Here is a 13,698-nt window from a genome sequence, read left to right on the forward strand (position 1 = left end):
AATTAAATACTTTTATACGCTTAATTTAAAAAGTTATAAATTAAATAATTATAGAACAAAATTTTAATAATATTTTTATGGCGGAATTGTTTAGAACCTTCTCCTAGTGGCCAACATTTTCTTACCGTATTAAAAATATTTTTACGATAACTAGTATGAACTTTCAATAAATAAAAAAAAGTTTGAGGTTCGAATCTTTATTTGAGTGGAAAAACATATTTTGTAAGAGTGTTAGTATGATCTAATAACCCGACCAACTCGAATTATCTGGACAAAAAATGAAGGTTGAGTTGGGTTAGTTTTTTTTGTTCGGACTGCATTGAGTTTTTTAGAAATCAAAACTTGGGGTCACTTTGCGGGTTGACATTTTTTTATTGGGTCAACCCGACCAACCAGAAAATAGGGTTACAACCCAACCTAATCTTACAAGATAATAGGGTTACAACCTAACCTAATCTTATCCTATTTCAAATTAATATGAAGATTAAGAATATTTAAACGTTTATAACCAATGTTAGTGACGCGTTGTGACTTGTGAATGTTTGATATTTTAGTTATTAACGTAACATGCATCATGGATAAGTGAGATTTTTGTAAATAATTAAAAAAAACAACCTGACAACTCAACCCAACCTAACTCGAAATAGAGAGTTTGGTCGGGTTTACTTGTGAACTCTATTCGAATTGTTCAGGTTAAAGACTTGTGATCATTCCTGATTATAAACTCATGATCATTCCCTAAATTAGCGGATGTAGGACTTTCATTCAACAGGGTTTTTTTTTTTTTTTTTCTTCAATTTGAACTAAGTTGAATTTTTAAGAAATCGAAACTTGGGGTCACTTTGTAGGTTGACATTTTTTGTATTGAGTCAACCCGACCAACCATAAAATAGGGATACAACCTAACCTAACACTATCCTACCTTTAAATTAATACGAAGATTAAGAATATTTTAACGTTTATAACCCATGTTAGTGATGTGTTGTGACTTGTGAATGTTTGATATTTGAGTTTTATGAGATTTTAGTTATTAACGTAACATGCATCATGAATAAGTGAGACTTTGTAAATAATTAAAAAGAACAACCTGACAATTCAATCCAACCTAATTCGAATATAAAGAATTGGGTCGGAATTACTTATAAACTCTATCCGAATTGTTCAAATCACGAGCTCATCCCGAGTCCAAAAACACATTCCTAAGTGCAATAAATTAAGACAAATTCCACACCATTTTACACGTGACGCCCACACAATTTACCCACACATACTTTCCTCGAAAAAGCAATGTAATTCAACGGAAATTTCTAGACACATCAATGTCTTTACCCTCTTCACATATAAAATCACATTCATTTGTCAAAAACCCAATTAACCAAACAACCCGACATAGAATCCTCTGTTCTCAGCCGCCATTGATGGACCTTGAGCAACTTCTAAATCTCTTCAATTCCGTCTGGTTTGAGCGTGAAATCTTCAACAACCACCCCTTTTCATCTAACCCCCAAAACCCACAACCAGAAAATCCCTTAAAAACCCCGCCGTCGCCGCCGCCGGAGGAGGAGGAGGAGGAGCCTTTCGTCCGACAGATTCGAACGAGGTCAATAAGCGAATACTTAACCTCCAAATTGAGCTTTATGTCCAATTCCAACTCACCCAATTCAGTTCTGTTTTCGCCAAAGCTTCAAACGATGGCCGGAAACGAGTCGCCGGAGAACAGCCAGAGAGGAAATGAACGGCGGCGGAAAACAGAGTTGAGAATGGAATGGTCGGAAAGTAAGAGCTTGTCGGAGCTGGAATTCGAGGAGCTAAAAGGGTTTATGGATATGGGATTTGTTTTCATGGAGGAGGATAAAGATTCTAGCTTGGCGTGGATTGTTCCGGCATTGAACAGAGGCCGGAAGGAAGGAGAAGAAGAGATGGGTGGGGAAATTTTGAGGCCTTATCTTTCGGAAGCTTGGGAAGCTATGGAGTTGAGGAAGCCATTGATGAAGAAATGGAGGTTTCCTGGTAATGAGACTGATATGAAGGATAATCTCAAATGGTGGGCTCATGCTGTGGCTTCTATTGTTAGATGACATTACTTTCATTCATTGTTCTTCTTTTTCTTTGTAATTTCTTGGGTTTTTGTCTTAAATTTTGATCTTAGTTTCAAAGTCAATGTGAATATATTTTTGGAAATTATTGCTATTTATTTAGTGTATAGTTTTGAAGGAGTGAGGATTTATTCATATTCATATTCATAGAATATAGTTATGATTAGGGGGAAAATGGCATACGGGGAAAATCAAAATAAGGTTAAATTTGAACATAATTAAACGATAGTTAGTATTGAGAGAGTAATGAGTGCCAGTAAAGACGTTAGGCGCTGAAGGGCTTGGATTGTGAGATTTCACATCGATTGGAGAGAAGAACGAAACATTCTTTGTAAGGGTGTAGAAACCTCTCCCTAGGAGACACGTTCTAAAAATCTTGAGGGGAAGTGCGAAAGAGAGAGCTGAAAGAGGATAATATCTGTTAGTGGTGGGTCTAAGGGAAAGCTCGAAGAGGACAATATCTGTTACTCGTGGGTCTAGGACAAGCTCAGGACAATATCGGCTAGTGGTGGGTCTAAGAGAAAGCTTAAAGAGGACAATATCTGGGTGAGTTGAGGGAAAGCAATATCGGCTAGTGGTGGGTCTAAGAGAAAGCTTAAAGAGGACAATATCTGGGTGAGTCTAGGGAAAGCAATATCTAGTAGTGGTGGGTCTAAGAGAAAGCTTAGAGAAGACAATATCTGGGTGAGTCTAAGAAAGTTCAAAGAGGACAATATCTACTAGTGGTGAGTCTAAGGGAAAGCTCAAAGAGGACAATATCTGCAATGGGTCCAAGGGAAAGCTCAAAGAGGACAATATTTACGGTGATTCCAAGGGAAAACTCAAAGAGGACAATATCTACTAGTGTTGGGTCTAAGGGAAAGCTCAAAGAGGACAATATCTGCAATGGGTCCAAGGGGAAGCTCAAAGAGGACAATATTTACGGTGATTCCAAGGGAAAACTCAAAGAGAACAATATCTACTAGTGGTGGGTCTAAGGGAAAGCTCAAAGAGAACAATATCTGCACTGTGTCCAACGGAAAGCTCAAAGAGGACAATATTTAATGTGATTCCAAGGGAAAGCTCAAGGAGGACAATATCTGCTAGTGGTGGGTTTGGGTTGTTATAATTAATATATACTCTTGACTGAGAAATGCTTAAAGAAAACGAAAGTTAATGCCTATACTAACAATGTGCACATTTTTTTTTTTTCGTGGCTAAATCATAGATATTCCATGATTAAACGTGCTTTACTTAGAGCAATTCTATTTTAGATGATCTCTTAGGAATTTTTCTGTAGTGCATGTGAGTGAAGGCAAAACATGTTAGAAGAACCCATGTTGATCTCTGGGGATAGTCTTCGCTCTTATGAAGCAAAAAGTAGGTAACATAACCATGTTGCAGGAGATGTAGAGGAATGGTGAGACCATCAAGTGTCAAATCCTGGGCATAGGTTGTTACTTTTGTTGTACCAAAAATATCTCAAACTACTTCTCGAGTTTTGATGAGTTTGACGATCCTTCTTTTCTACGACGGGCTTCCTCGTTCCGACGTCTAGCATGAAGCAGTCTTCTCTGTTGTTGTACACAAACGAAAGAAAAAAAGAATAAAGGTCAACCCTCAATGGCGAGCTCACTCGACGATAGAGCAAATCCTCTTCAAGATGTAATGTTAAAGAGAAAGAGTAGATATATTGTTGCATTGTTTTTTTCAATTGAGCTTTTATGTGAGATCTCACGTCAATTGGATTGAGGGGAACAAAACATTTCTTAGTGTTAGATGAACACGACTCTCCACAATGATATGATATTGTCCACTTTGAGCATAAATTCTCATGGCTTTGTTTTGGGTTCCCAAAAGGTCGAGTCTTATTCATCCAACATGTATCAGAGTCATGCACTAAACTTAGTCATGCCAATAGAATTCTCAAATATCGAACAAAGGACTCCAAAAGAGAAGGAGTAGAGACTATGAAAGTCTCACATTCGCTAATTTAGAGAATGATCCTCGGTTTATCTCCGTTGCTATGAGGCCTTCTGCGAAGCACAAAGTAAAGTCATGACAGCTTATACTCAAAGTGGACAATATCATATTATTGTGGAGAGTCGTGTTCATCTAACATTTAAAAATGCTCAAAGTGGAATACTATCTCGGTCGGTACGAGACCTTTTTTTTTTTTTTTAATTTTAAAAATATTTTTTAAACAAAATATTTTTATTTTATTTTTTAAATTGAGTGATATTTTTTATTTTATGAAAGTGTTTTATTAATTTAGTTTATTTATATTTAAGAGCACGATATTCTCTCATTGCAAAAGTGGGGTCCCCCAAAAACGCGTAATAATTGTCTTTTTGCACGATTTTATTTCGAACGTTGGAGCGTCTTTCCGTTTACTTTGACAGAGTTACTAACGGTCTTATAAAAAAGTCCTAAGGTTTCACGGCACAACAGAACAAAAACAACTACCTCAAAAGAACTAGTAACGACCGTAATGGTATTTTAGTCGTTTACCACCATCGATTTAAAAACTTGGTTATTATTTGTTTTCTCTTTGCCACTGTGTTAAACATATTTGCCTTTTTATTATAGGTATCTTTCTATTTATTACGATTTTCATATCCTTCTAATTTACTTATTATAAATTGAGAACTTTAGGTGTGGTGGATTAAGCAAACATTCTCATGGTATCGGGGCGCCGAAAACATACAGAATCCTCATGAGTGTTCCCATCGAAAACATACAGAATCTCGAAAAACCTATCGACCTTCTGCAAAGATTTACCTTTGGAATCTGGGTGCCACACTAGCCTCTTCACCAACCAAGTCGCCACCGCCCTTCTCGCCAAAATTGGCTCCTTTACCCAACGTGACGACTCTTCCGGTTGGCCTTCTCACCAAAATTGGCTTCTTTGCCCACTGTGGCGACTCTTTCGACTTCAATATTGTATTTGTCCTTTGCTCTAGGTTTCCCCCTTCTACTTCTTGAATTAGAAATATAATCACTAGAGCCAAGGCAGCATCGTCGCTGAGCGATGATCCCTTTTCATGGATCATTGCCGCTGAGCGTCGATCTCTCTACAGTTTTCGATGGGCAAGAAAGTGTTTCTCTATGCCTCCTCCGAACTAGGTTGTTGACATTTTCACGAAAAGTGTTTCTCGACCTCTCTTTGAATTTCAAATCCAAGCTTCACGTTCGTTCAAATCCGATGCTTAGCTTGCGGGAAGAGGAAGCGTTAAAGATATTTAATACCATTTAGGATAATTGTTATTAGTTATTAAGTAGAATAAGTTTAGAAAAATTGTTAGTCTTTTGTTTATGAAAATTGTTGGTTTTTTGTTTAGGAGGATTGTTAGCAAAGAAACTTTTCTCCAAATTTTTTTTCATGATTTTTTTATTTGTTCGGCCTATTTTGATTGTGGACCATATCCAACATTTGGTATCGGAGCTAGGATGCTGAAACAAATGTCATCACCATATACAGTAGCCGGATGAGATATGACAATGATAAAGAGTGGGAAGGAGGGGAGTATAACAATCTAGTACTTGTTACTCACGAAAAGTAACTAGTAGCATGGTTGATAAAGATGTGTGTTAACTTACATATACAAAGTGTGTGGGATGTCATTGAGCTTGGTGATGACATTGGGGAGCGTAAGGATAGGATGACTCTTGCAGTCATCTACCAAGCAGTCTTGGAGGACGTCCTTCTCATGTTGGCAGAGAAAGACTTGACAAAGGCAGCATGAGAGACATTGCAAACTATGCATGTAGGTGTGAAACGTGTCAAGAAAGCAAAGGTGCAGGGCTTGAAGAGAGTGAGTTCGGTTATCTACATGATGGATGATGAGTCAATAGACGACTTTGCCATAAATTTGATGACAATCGTTAGCGGTATCCGTTCGTTAGGCGATCTCCATCATCAATAAGTTCCTTCGAGCTGTCCCTCTAAGTTTTATGCAAATTGTTACCTTCATTGAGCAGTTCGATGACCTCACAAACATGTCGGTTGAGGAGGTTGTTGATCGTCTTAAGATCCATGAGGAGAGATTTCGTGGCTACGAAGATAGAGAGAAGGAGAAACATTTATTGCTCACACACGAGAAGTGATTGGCACAGACGAAAAAGAAAGATGCGATTGATTCTTCCTTTTTAGGTACGAAAGGACATGATAGTCACAAAAAGGAAAGTAAAGGTAATGGGTGTGGGCGTGGTCGTGGTCGCGGACATCACGACTGAGGAGGTCATGACAACACCTCACAAACCCATGACAATGCCAACCACGGGAAGGGTAAGAGCCTGCATTGATGTTGATCAAGAAAATGGCCAACCCGTTGATACTCAATAAAGATAAGGTTATGACGAACCTACTCACAGATGAAGAATACCAAATGAAAACTAACATATGTTACTAGCCAGAGGAGCGAGCAACCACGTGATCGGAGATCAAGCAAAGTTCAAGGAGCTTATGTTTGGATTTATACCCTTAAGCACGGTAATTAATTGTTTAGTGTTTAACAATAATTTTTATTATGTTATTTGTAATTTAATTGTGACTTATTATATGAGAATTGAAGGTGATTGACATATAAGAGGATCGTGTTCAAGTAATAACCTAAAAGGTTTATAGTTCAAATATCATAAAGTTCTCCATATTAATAACTAAAATCTCATAAAGTTCAAATATCAAACATTTACAAGTCACAAAGTATCACTTACAAATGTTATTTTCGTCGATTAGCGTTCTTGCCATACTTATTTGACTTCCTTCGCAAATTCTTGTGTTGTAACCCTGTTTTCATGTTGATTAGATCGACTTAACCAAAAAAATATATCAACCCAGCAAACCGAATTTTTCAGTTCTAAAAAATTCGACTAACCCAAGCAAGAAAAAAAATCTTAGTTCAAGTTGGTCAAATTAACCCAATGTATGAACACAATGCTCTGCTCTCATTGAGAGTTGAACTCAAGACCTCCCGCTTACTAAACGGGTGCTCTATCCAACTGAGCTATGAGAGCTACTTGAAAGCCAAAAAGTACCAATATTAAAATCACCAATATCTTAGGATTCAGATACCACGAAAACTTTAGTTTAAAAAAAAAAATGCAATGATTTACATTATATATAAAATTATTTATACAAAGGAGAGTGGAGAACACACAATGCTCTTGTTGAGAGTTGAACTCAAGACCTCCCGCTTACTAAGCAGGTGCTCTAACCAACTGAGCTACAAGAGCCACTTGAGAATAAGAACAGACCAATCACAGAACCGCAAACAAACAAACATCCCTGTGAACCTAACCATTTGAAACCTATGCTCTTGTTGAGAGTTGAACTCAAGACCTCTCGCTTACGAAACAAGTGCTCTAACCAACTGAGCTACAAGAGCCACTTGAATATTAAGACATATCGAACGCTGAAACGACAAAAAAAAAATACTCGACACAACATGGTTATGCTCTCATTAAGAGTTGAACTCAAGACCTCCCGCTTACTAAACGGGTGCTCTATCCAACTGAGCTATGAGAGCTACTTGAAAGCCAAAAAGTACCAATATTAAAATCACCAATATCTTAGGATTCAGATACCACGAAAACTTTAGTTTAAAAAAAAAAATGCAATGATTTACATTATATATAAAATTATTTATACAAAGGAGAGTGGAGAACACACAATGCTCTTGTTGAGAGTTGAACTCAAGACCTCCCGCTTACTAAGCAGGTGCCCTAACCAACTGAGCTACAAGAGCCACTTGAGAATAAGAACAGACCAATCACAGAACCGCAAACAAACAAACATCCCTGTGAACCTAACCAACTGAGCTACAAGAGCCACTTGAGAATAAGAACAGACCAATCACAGAACCGCAAACAAACAAACATCCCTGTGAACCTAACCAACTGAGCTACAAGAGCCACTTGAGAATAAGAACAGACCAATCACAGAACCGCAAACAAACAAACATCCCTGTGAACCTAACCAACTGAGCTACAAGAGCCACTTGAGAATAAGAACAGACCAATCACAGAACCGCAAACAAACAAACATCCCTGTGAACCTAACCAACTGAGCTACAAGAGCCACTTGAGAATAAGAACAGACCAATCACAGAACCGCAAACAAACAAACATCCCTGTGAACCTCAACATTTGAAACCTATGCTCTTGTTGAGAGTTGAACTCAAGACCTCTCGCTTACGAAACAAGTGCTCTAACCAACTGAGCTACAAGAGCTAAATATGATGATGTTAAAAAAGTCCGATAAAATTTAAATAAAATACGATAAAAGTATAATAAATCCAATTATAAGACGATGTTATTTAGAATATTACAAACGGGGAAACAAGTTTGGAATGTAACTCTAAAACAAAATACAAAAGACTCCAACTGACACTCTAGAATCGTCCCCTTTGTGACTGCACAGCTCTAGAATGTTCCTTCACCTCGATTGGTAGCCTGTGAACACCTGAAAAATAAAGAGGAAAGAGGGTGAGTATAAAAATACTCAATAAACAACCTACTTGTAGGCTCTCATCGCATCCATGGCCTAGTAGGTGACCACGTGCTTTACTCTGGGCTCTAGGTGTATTGCTCTTATTGTGCATAGTTTGTGGTAGCGTGCTTAGTCTATGCAGCGGTAACCGATATCCGATATCCGATGTTGAGGTGCTACCTCAACAAACACTCTCTAACAAGTGGGAAAAATGGTGAGTGCTAACCTGTTTGTCATCCATGGGAGGTAGTTTACGAACCCATCCCACAAGTCATCTAGACGCCCAAAGTTGGGGGCGCTATCCCCTTTACGTGCTAGCAATGCTAACTATTTGCATAGTTGACATCCTCCCACAAGACGGATCCAACAAAACTCTCTCTCAGGTCACACAAGCCTAGCTCGACGATACCGTACTGAAGCAGAAAGAGAGGTAGAAACTCTGCAACATTGTACCATCTGCTATCGGCCTACATGTTACCTTTATTTTTCTCCAAGGTTCTCATTGTGCTATTCTAGGTCTTTAGGACGTCTAGGTAAATCTCATCTCTCGTTCCCATGATGTTTGAGGTTAATTCCTCAGGCTAAACCAATCTCTGAATGCACATAGGTCTAAACCACTAGTAAAAGTTAGAATTTAATTTAGGGTCAAAAATCAAAATGAAACATACGCTCTTATTGAGATTTGAACTCAAGACATCTCACTTATGACACAATTGCTCCAACTAACTAAGCTACAAGAGCCACTTGAAGAAGAAGACATATCAAACACAGAAGGACAACCAAACAAATACTATGAAAAGTATAAGAAAAGTAGCAAATAATCAAGTTCTTAGAATAATGCTCTTGTTTAGAGTTCGACTCAAGAAGACTCACTTACTAAGCAAGTACTCTAACCGATTGAGCTACGAGAGACACTTAAAAAAAAAAAAAAGGACATCAAACGCTGAAACGACAATCAAACAAAGACTTTGGCCTTGTTAAGAGTTGAAATCAAAACCTCTTGCTTACAAGCAGTTGAACTCAAAACCTCCTAATTACTAAACAAGTGGTCTAACCAACTGAGCTACAAGAGCCACTTGAAATTAATAACATACCAATTTTTGAATCGCTAAACGAATAAACACCCATAAGAATAATAAGCAAAACGCTATATAAGTTAATTTTATTTTAGGGACTAAAATTGAATTGAAACAAACGCTTCGTATTTAATTACACCCGTATATACGGGATAACTAGCCTAAACACAACGCTCTCATTAAGAGAGTTGAGAACTCAAGACCTCCCACTTACTAAACGGGTGCTCTAACCAACTGAGCTATGAAAGCAACATGAAATTATAGACATACCAATTCTAGAATCACCACACGAATGAACACCCAAGCAAACATATCTTAGTACCGTAAAAGCTTTAGTAAGGAAAAGGGGAAGAGTTGCAAAAGACTACTTCAGTTTACGCTACACATAGAATTGTATCATAAAATACAAACCGAAGAGACATATGAGAAAATTAAATTGTATTTACACCTATGCTCTTGTTGAGAGTTGAACTCAAGACCTCTCGCTTACGAAACAAGTGCTCTAACCAACTGAGCTACAAGAGCCACTTGAATATTAAGACATATCGAACGCTGAAACGACAAAAAAAAAATACTCGACACAACATGGTTATGCTCTCATTAAGAGTTGAACTCAAGACCTCCCGCTTACTAAACGGGTGCTCTAACCAACTGAGCTACTTGAAACTAAAAACATACCAATTCTGGAATTGCCGATTCAGTTTACACGGTACATAGAATTGTATCACAAAATACAACCCAAAAAACATATTTTTAAACTTAAAGTATGGCATTTTCAAACATACACATCCATGCATTGCTCTTATTGAGAGTTGAACTCAAGACCTCCCGCTTACTAAANCAACATTTGAAACCTATGCTCTTGTTGAGAGTTGAACTCAAGACCTCTCGCTTACGAAACAAGTGCTCTAACCAACTGAGCTACAAGAGCCACTTGAATATTAAGACATATCGAACGCTGAAACGACAAAAAAAAAATACTCGACACAACATGGTTATGCTCTCATTAAGAGTTGAACTCAAGACCTCCCGCTTACTAAACGGGTGCTCTAACCAACTGAGCTACTTGAAACTAAAAACATACCAATTCTGGAATTGCCGATTCAGTTTACACGGTACATAGAATTGTATCACAAAATACAACCCAAAAAACATATTTTTAAACTTAAAGTATGGCATTTTCAAACATACACATCCATGCATTGCTCTTATTGAGAGTTGAACTCAAGACCTCCCGCTTACTAAACGGGTGCTCTAACCAACTGAGCTATAAGAGCTACTTGCACAAAAATGTATCAATCACAAAATCGCTAAACAAACAAACACCAAAAACAATTCAAGAATATTAATACATGCAAAAACAATTCAAGAATATTAATACATGCATGATAATTTGAAAGATTTGCATTTGTTGAGAATTGAACTCAAAACCTCTCACTTACAAAATAAGTAGTCTAACCAACTGAACTAACAAGACATATCAAACAACCAAACAAATACCCAAATAGGTTTTGTATTATGAAATACATACCTAAGAGATACGAGAAAAATTGAACTCATAGCTCGAGTACTGAAGCAGAAAGAGAGGTAGAAACTCTGCAACATTGTACCATCTGCTATCGGCCTACATGTTACCTTTATTTTTCTCCAAGGTTCTCATTGTGCTATTCTAGGTCTTTAGGACGTCTAGGTAAATCTCATCTCTCGTTCCCATGATGTTTGAGGTTAATTCCTCAGGCTAAACCAATCTCTGAATGCACATAGGTCTAAACCACTAGTAAAAGTTAGAATTTAATTTAGGGTCAAAAATCAAAATGAAACATACGCTCTTATTGAGATTTGAACTCAAGACATCTCACTTATGACACAATTGCTCCAACTAACTAAGCTACAAGAGCCACTTGAAGAAGAAGACATATCAAACACAGAAGGACAACCAAACAAATACTATGAAAAGTATAAGAAAAGTAGCAAATAATCAAGTTCTTAGAATAATGCTCTTGTTTAGAGTTCGACTCAAGAAGACTCACTTACTAAGCAAGTACTCTAACCGATTGAGCTACGAGAGACACTTAAAAAAAAAAAAAAGGACATCAAACGCTGAAACGACAATCAAACAAAGACTTTGGCCTTGTTAAGAGTTGAAATCAAAACCTCTTGCTTACAAGCAGTTGAACTCAAAACCTCCTAATTACTAAACAAGTGGTCTAACCAACTGAGCTACAAGAGCCACTTGAAATTAATAACATACCAATTTTTGAATCGCTAAACGAATAAACACCCATAAGAATAATAAGCAAAACGCTATATAAGTTAATTTTATTTTAGGGACTAAAATTGAATTGAAACAAACGCTTCGTATTTAATTACACCCGTATATACGGGATAACTAGCCTAAACACAACGCTCTCATTAAGAGAGTTGAGAACTCAAGACCTCCCACTTACTAAACGGGTGCTCTAACCAACTGAGCTATGAAAGCAACATGAAATTATAGACATACCAATTCTAGAATCACCACACGAATGAACACCCAAGCAAACATATCTTAGTACCGTAAAAGCTTTAGTAAGGAAAAGGGGAAGAGTTGCAAAAGACTACTTCAGTTTACGCTACACATAGAATTGTATCATAAAATACAAACCGAAGAGACATATGAGAAAATTAAATTGTATTTACACCTATGCTCTTGTTGAGAGTTGAACTCAAGACCTCTCGCTTACGAAACAAGTGCTCTAACCAACTGAGCTACAAGAGCCACTTGAATATTAAGACATATCGAACGCTGAAACGACAAAAAAAAAATACTCGACACAACATGGTTATGCTCTCATTAAGAGTTGAACTCAAGACCTCCCGCTTACTAAACGGGTGCTCTAACCAACTGAGCTACTTGAAACTAAAAACATACCAATTCTGGAATTGCCGATTCAGTTTACACGGTACATAGAATTGTATCACAAAATACAACCCAAAAAACATATTTTTAAACTTAAAGTATGGCATTTTCAAACATACACATCCATGCATTGCTCTTATTGAGAGTTGAACTCAAGACCTCCCGCTTACTAAACGGGTGCTCTAACCAACTGAGCTATAAGAGCTACTTGCACAAAAATGTATCAATCACAAAATCGCTAAACAAACAAACACCAAAAACAATTCAAGAATATTAATACATGCAAAAACAATTCAAGAATATTAATACATGCATGATAATTTGAAAGATTTGCATTTGTTGAGAATTGAACTCAAAACCTCTCACTTACAAAATAAGTAGTCTAACCAACTGAACTAACAANAATATGATGATGTTAAAAAAGTCCGATAAAATTTAAATAAAATACGATAAAAGTATAATAAATCCAATTATAAGACGATGTTATTTAGAATATTACAAACGGGGAAACAAGTTTGGAATGTAACTCTAAAACAAAATACAAAAGACTCCAACTGACACTCTAGAATCGTCCCCTTTGTGACTGCACAGCTCTAGAATGTTCCTTCACCTCGATTGGTAGCCTGTGAACACCTGAAAAATAAAGAGGAAAGAGGGTGAGTATAAAAATACTCAATAAACAACCTACTTGTAGGCTCTCATCGCATCCATGGCCTAGTAGGTGACCACGTGCTTTACTCTGGGCTCTAGGTGTATTGCTCTTATTGTGCATAGTTTGTGGTAGCGTGCTTAGTCTATGCAGCGGTAACCGATATCCGATATCCGATGTTGAGGTGCTACCTCAACAAACACTCTCTAACAAGTGGGAAAAATGGTGAGTGCTAACCTGTTTGTCATCCATGGGAGGTAGTTTACGAACCCATCCCACAAGTCATCTAGACGCCCAAAGTTGGGGGCGCTATCCCCTTTACGTGCTAGCAATGCTAACTATTTGCATAGTTGACATCCTCCCACAAGACGGATCCAACAAAACTCTCTCTCAGGTCACACAAGCCTAGCTCGACGATACCGTACTGAAGCAGAAAGAGAGGTAGAAACTCTGCAACATTGTACCATCTGCTATCGGCCTACATGTTACCTTTATTTTTCTCCAAGGTT

At 37.4% G+C, this 13,698-nt stretch overlaps 1 protein-coding gene and 11 non-coding genes across 12 annotated transcripts; 1 reads left to right on the forward strand and 11 right to left on the reverse strand.

The window, feature by feature from the left end:
* The first annotated feature begins 1,319 nt into the window (after positions 1-1,319).
* LOC111802131 lies at positions 1,320-2,078 on the forward strand. The gene has a single exon (XM_023686398.1). The coding sequence runs from the start codon at positions 1,320-1,322 to the stop codon at positions 2,076-2,078; it is 759 nt and encodes a 252-aa protein (XP_023542166.1).
* Positions 2,079-7,017: 4,939 nt separating this feature from the next.
* TRNAT-AGU lies at positions 7,018-7,091 on the reverse strand. Its single transcript has one exon. It is a non-coding gene; the product is annotated as a tRNA-Thr (tRNA).
* A 145-nt stretch (positions 7,092-7,236) lies between these two features.
* Positions 7,237-7,310, reverse strand: TRNAT-AGU. The gene has a single exon. It is a non-coding gene; the product is annotated as a tRNA-Thr (tRNA).
* A 78-nt stretch (positions 7,311-7,388) lies between these two features.
* TRNAT-CGU lies at positions 7,389-7,462 on the reverse strand. Its single transcript has one exon. It is a non-coding gene; the product is annotated as a tRNA-Thr (tRNA).
* A 67-nt stretch (positions 7,463-7,529) lies between these two features.
* Positions 7,530-7,603, reverse strand: TRNAT-AGU. The gene has a single exon. It is a non-coding gene; the product is annotated as a tRNA-Thr (tRNA).
* Positions 7,604-7,748: 145 nt separating this feature from the next.
* TRNAT-AGU lies at positions 7,749-7,822 on the reverse strand. Its single transcript has one exon. It is a non-coding gene; the product is annotated as a tRNA-Thr (tRNA).
* Positions 7,823-8,232: 410 nt separating this feature from the next.
* On the reverse strand, positions 8,233-8,306 carry TRNAT-CGU. The gene has a single exon. It is a non-coding gene; the product is annotated as a tRNA-Thr (tRNA).
* A 1,786-nt stretch (positions 8,307-10,092) lies between these two features.
* On the reverse strand, positions 10,093-10,166 carry TRNAT-CGU. The gene has a single exon. It is a non-coding gene; the product is annotated as a tRNA-Thr (tRNA).
* Positions 10,167-10,498: 332 nt separating this feature from the next.
* TRNAT-CGU lies at positions 10,499-10,572 on the reverse strand. Its single transcript has one exon. It is a non-coding gene; the product is annotated as a tRNA-Thr (tRNA).
* Positions 10,573-10,844: 272 nt separating this feature from the next.
* On the reverse strand, positions 10,845-10,918 carry TRNAT-AGU. The gene has a single exon. It is a non-coding gene; the product is annotated as a tRNA-Thr (tRNA).
* Positions 10,919-12,325: 1,407 nt separating this feature from the next.
* TRNAT-CGU lies at positions 12,326-12,399 on the reverse strand. The gene has a single exon. It is a non-coding gene; the product is annotated as a tRNA-Thr (tRNA).
* Positions 12,400-12,671: 272 nt separating this feature from the next.
* On the reverse strand, positions 12,672-12,745 carry TRNAT-AGU. Its single transcript has one exon. It is a non-coding gene; the product is annotated as a tRNA-Thr (tRNA).
* Positions 12,746-13,698: the final 953 nt, after the last annotated feature.

This window comes from Cucurbita pepo, chromosome LG09 (assembly GCF_002806865.2).
Source record: "Cucurbita pepo subsp. pepo cultivar mu-cu-16 chromosome LG09, ASM280686v2, whole genome shotgun sequence".
Taxonomy (NCBI): domain Eukaryota; kingdom Viridiplantae; phylum Streptophyta; class Magnoliopsida; order Cucurbitales; family Cucurbitaceae; genus Cucurbita; species Cucurbita pepo.